At 35.3% G+C, this 5339-nt stretch overlaps 1 protein-coding gene across 1 annotated transcript in view; it reads left to right on the forward strand.

Moving 5' to 3' along the window:
- Nucleotides 1-355: 355 nt before the first annotated feature.
- DBT (dihydrolipoamide branched chain transacylase E2) overlaps nucleotides 356-5339 on the forward strand; it is a gene marked incomplete at its 5' end in the record, with an annotated part of 7137 nt that continues 2153 nt past the window's right edge. The window contains 6 exon segments of the mRNA XM_009290474.1: nucleotides 356-537; nucleotides 906-1033; nucleotides 1814-2057; nucleotides 2851-3024; nucleotides 4042-4124; nucleotides 5038-5229. Coding sequence (XP_009288749.1) covers nucleotides 356-537; nucleotides 906-1033; nucleotides 1814-2057; nucleotides 2851-3024; nucleotides 4042-4124; nucleotides 5038-5229 — 1003 coding nt within the window.

Here is a 5339-nt window from a genome sequence, read left to right on the forward strand (position 1 = left end):
GAAACTCATCGTATACTGATCCTGGCAATTTGAAACTAAGAACTTCCTTAGGTTCAGACTAAGCTGAGCTTATTTTTAGGTGGCTTATAATCTGTCAAGAAAACTCTGCTTTACTAAAGTAATAGTAAAAATACATGTGCGATGATATTCTAAATCATTGTGTCATTTCACATAACGAGGGGTCTGGAGCAGTCAGGCAAAAGGTATATAGCAAATGTATCCATTCTGTAGAATTTATCTTATCTGGAATGCATTTTCATGTTGTGGGGATGTACATAACTGAACTTATCAAAAGAGTACACAGCATAGATTTTTACACAATATGTTTTATACTAGCCTGTGTCTTTTCTCTTAGGTATATAAAAGAAGGTGATAGCGTGTCTCAGTTTGATAGCATCTGTGAAGTACAAAGCGATAAAGCTTCCGTCACTATTACTAGTCGTTATGATGGCATCATTAGAAAACTCCATTACAATTTAGATGACATTGCTTATGTTGGAAAACCACTAGTGGACATTGAAATCGATGCTTCAAAAGGTATTATAAGCCATTTTTTTCTCTTGTGTATTTTATGTTTGTTGTCATAAAACCATCAGTGACAGAGGAGTTTACTTTTTCCTCCTGAAAATATGAAAACTGAAATATTTTTTTTCCCTTTATAAAGTCAAGAGAATTAAGTAGAAAAAGCTGTGATATTTTATTAGGATTTAAAATCTCAAAATACAGACATTTCCTATTGACAATTTAGCTTAAGCAGCAGCCTTTAGCATGCTATATTCCCACCCACAGTAGCTCAAAGTAAATGTTAAAAACTTCAGCTGTCACAGAATCACAGAATGGTTGGGGTTGGAATTTAACAAATGCTTATAATGTAGTAAAGTTTAAATATTTCTTTTTGTTTGCAGGTGTTGCCCCAGAAGAAGATGTTGTTGAAACACCTCCTATGTCTCATGAAGAGCACACTCACCAAGAGATAAAAGGTCACAAAACATTAGCAACCCCCGCAGTTCGTCGTCTGGCCATGGAGAACAATGTAAGTTTGCTGAATCAGGTCCTGCTGCATTTTATCCATCTTTTATGTAGCAGCTTGACTGACTAGGAGAACATTGATCTAGAGGAAAGTGCAGTGAGAAATGACTTGTTTTCAAATACATTTCAAATGTGTAAAAACCGTTGTAAAGATGAAGAGGGTTGTGCTTTCTGATGATTGTGGTGGATAGGAAAAGAATTACTGGGCTTAAAATGCAGCTAGGATACTTTAGGCTGGAGATTAAGAAAACCTTTTTAGAATAAAAATAATAAAGTATCAGATTCCTGGGACAGAGGAAGGAGGAGGGAAAAATGGAATCTCAGCTTTAGCTACCTTGTTCTGTTTTTCAGATTTGTGTTAGAGCAGAGGATGTACTAGGTGATCTTTTAAGCGCTTTTCTAATTCTTTTTTCCTGTGAATCTATGAATATTCCATTGGTTTTGAAAGTCTGTAGTGCATTTTTAGTAGAAAAATAAAACAATAAGTAGAGAAAATTAAGTGACAAACAGCTTTCCTCAAATTACTATTTCACTCTTGATCCCGTGAGGTAATTAAGAGGTAAGTAGTATTCATAGCTCCTCCTTAAAGGATGCGATTAGACACCTAGTGGGCCTTCTGGATGATTTGAACAATGTTGAGTACCTAATAAATCATAGAAAGGGTAAGAAAACTGTAGGTATGTTAGGTCAGTAACTGGAATAATTTTTAACCGTAGCTCACAATATAGGATATTTTTATATTGCTGTAAAACAAAAGTGTCATAGCTTGTTATGTACTTTTCAGATTAAATTGAGTGAAGTTGTTGGAACAGGGAAAGATAACAGAATCCTTAAAGAAGACATACTCAATTACTTGGCCAAACAAACAGGAGCTATTTTACCTCCATCACCGAAGGCTGAAATTATCCCACCTTTGCCAAAATCAGAGACTGTGCCAGCTGCTCCAAAGGACAAAGCACGCAAAATTCCTGTACCTGTTTCCAGACCCATTGTGTTTTCAGGAAAAGATAAAACTGAACCTATAACAGGTAAATCATAAAATATAAAATCTTGAGACCTTGTTCACAGTAGACTACCAGTAAATGTTACTCAGTGAACAGTTGATTCCTTTTGATGGGAGTGTGCTTCATATTATTGTCATGCAAGTGAGCAATAGAAAAACATGCTCTGTAAGAAGGTGTTGCATGAAATTATTATTTTATTAAATAATTGTTAATGTTTTGGTTGGATGGAGTTGGGCTGCAAATTGCACTTCTCATTTTTAATCCACGTTTCTTCAAATGTATGCTGAAACAGGTAGGAATTCTGAAACACGTGAATTTGTCACAGTATGAATCATTATGCAATTAGTGGCAAAGTGCAGTGAATTTAAGGGTTTATCAGTGCTTAATAATAGCGTACTTCAGCATTCATACTTGTTCTGGAGAAGAGTGCAACAAAAGACACTAAGGTAAGAAAAATCACATTAAAAGAGGAAGATAAAAGGTTTTTGCTTGCCTTTCAGGCAGTGTTTATTTGGAGAGGCTGGGAAGAGTAGAGTCAATTAATGTATAATGATTTCAAGTACATGCATACTGAGGAGAGATATGCAGTGATATAATCTGAACTATTACAATTGTAAAAATTGAGTTGCCTGTGCTGAATAACTGTTGATCCTAAAGTGAGCTTTACCCTGTCCTTTTTTTGTTGTGGTTGGGTTTTGTTTTGGTTTGGTTTTTTTAAGTTACGTAATTTGTTTAATGGAAACAAATAATTTAAATTTCACCATAACTTCCCAGAAGCTCATTTTGTTGGTTTAAGAAGTCAGTGAATATTTTCCAGGTTTTCACAAGGCAATGGTAAAGACTATGAGTGCAGCCCTGAAGATACCCCACTTCGGTTATTGTGATGAGATTGATTTGACTCAGCTTGTTCAGCTGCGAGAAGAGCTGAAACCTCTAGCACAAATTCGTGGAGTTAAGCTTTCCTTTATGCCTTTCTTCATAAAGGTGAGACGTGCAGCAGAGCACTGTATGGAGCACTTATGCAGATTTTGCCCAAATCTGATCAGTGATTGTTGTAAGTTTGGAGCATCTCTCTATCATCTGAATAATTACAGGTCACAAGAAAAGTCTCAACTTTTCTTGTTTATTGAACCACTTATGAATTTACTGTTGGAATTGCAGGTAGGGTTATATAATATCATGGAAAATTTTTGAAATATTAATGGGGAAGGATAGAGCAGATAAAGCATTATTCATTATCGGGGTAGGCATCACTGGGTGTTTGAATTACAGAAAACAAATTTTGGAAACTGTCAGTATTTTTTATAAGCCTTATTAAAATGAACCTCATGTGAAATGCATCATTATTATTGTTATTATTATTATATTTTTGTTGGTAATGAATCCCTCAGGTGAATGAGTGTGTCTCTTCTGTTGTTCAGAAGACCAGGCACTTGCATTCGTTTAGTTGCCATGGTTCCGTTTCCAACTGTTGGCATCAGTGAAGGCTGATGCACTGCCTAAGCTACGCATTGAACGCATAGCTTTGTCTGAAACTTCTGGTAATGCTATTTCAATTAGAGTGCTAAGTAAGCCCTCATTCTGCTCACTCTCTTTAGGGGGAATTAATATTACTTCCTTGAAATAATTGTCATCTGAGTGGAGAGCTGAGAATGACATTGCTGCTGAATCTCATAACTTGTGTCATGGGATATTTGATTTGAATGGTGGAACAGAAATAACGAATGCAGATTCAACTTCAATTATACTTGGGAAAGGGATTATCACTTTTTATATGTCTGTCTGATGTATATTTGGGTTTTGTAAGTTGTCTTTTTCTTCTGCTATCCTAATAATGACAGAATATTGACAGACAAGTTTAGGAGAGTTTAAGCCAAATTTGATTGCATTGAGAAAATCCATATTGTTATTAATTTAAATTGTCTCCCACCGTTCCTTCTTTTCCATGCAGCTCTCCAGTTATAAAACTTAAAAAACTATCATTTTTTTTTTCTTTTATATTTAACAGACAGCCTCTCTGCTCTGGGATTATTGCAGTATCCCATTCTTAATGCTTCTTTGGATGAAAGCTGTCAAAATGTCAGATAAAAGGTTTGTAAACTACTGATAAAAGTTGTGAGTAGAAGGCCTAAACTAACAGCTAACAAGGGCTTTTCAGAATGTCTGAGCTAATTGTAAGAACCAAAATTATGATGTTGTGCTGGAAAATAATTTGTGTCCAGATTCTAAGATTGGATTTGATTTATTATTTTTCTTATTTCAGTAGTTTGTTTAATGAGAGTCACTTTGTTATTCAGGCTTGCCTCAAAAATGCATATTAATATAGTGATTTCCTATTTTTCACCTGAAGATGGGCCAAGCATTTTAAATGAAAACATTTAAAATCTAATACAGTAATTTTTTAGTAATGGCACAGTGGTTCCACTGTTCCAACGCTCAACCCTTATGTATTAAAGTCATATTTTAAACTCAGTTTTGATAAAAATTATTTAATTTTCATACAAGGAGCTGGATTGATACTTCTGGGCAGTGAGTGTCTATTTTCTTAAGCGATGTGTACATACTCCCTGCAGTACAAACTCCTTTTGTGCTGTTTTATCAATCTCTCTCAGATGAATCCTTATATATTCCTTCTAGTAAACGAAAGGCAACTCAGTTTCCTTTTTTTTAGTGTTCTCTTTAAAATCTGCTAGTCATGTTTTGTTACCCATATAATCATCCTAAAGTGAAATATTTTCAGTGCAGAAATGATTCCAGGATTTTGTATTTCCTGGATGTGAAATTGTCAAAATCAATTTGCACTTCGCAGATGTGGAAAGCTAATATTTAAAAATTTACATCCCCTTCTCCCCTCAAAATTGTATAGAGGAGCTGCTTACTACAGACAGCGCTTTCTAGGTTAAAAAGATATATAAAGAAGACATTATTCAAGTGGTTTTTTATGTAAAATACAATTTTATGTTGACTGCTTACGTTAATGTCTGGTTAATGAAACTTGTTGCAGGCTTCGCACAACATTGGAGTTGCTATGGACACAGAGCAAGGTTTAATTGTCCCAAATGTGAAAAATGTTCAAGTCTGTAGTGTGTTTGAAATTGCTTCCGAATTAAATCGCCTACAGTCCTTGGGCTCTGCAGGCCAACTGGGAACAAATGACCTCACTGGGGGAACATTCACCCTTTCAAATATTGGCACAGTAAGTACAGGAAAAATCATAGAATCATTGAGGTTGGAAAAGACCTCTAAGATCATCGAGTCCAACCATCGACCCAACACCACCATGCCCACTAAACCATGTCCCTAAGC

Source organism: Aptenodytes forsteri, unplaced genomic scaffold, assembly GCF_000699145.1.
Source record: "Aptenodytes forsteri isolate BGI_AS27 unplaced genomic scaffold, ASM69914v1 Scaffold237, whole genome shotgun sequence".
Lineage (NCBI taxonomy): Eukaryota > Metazoa > Chordata > Aves > Sphenisciformes > Spheniscidae > Aptenodytes > Aptenodytes forsteri.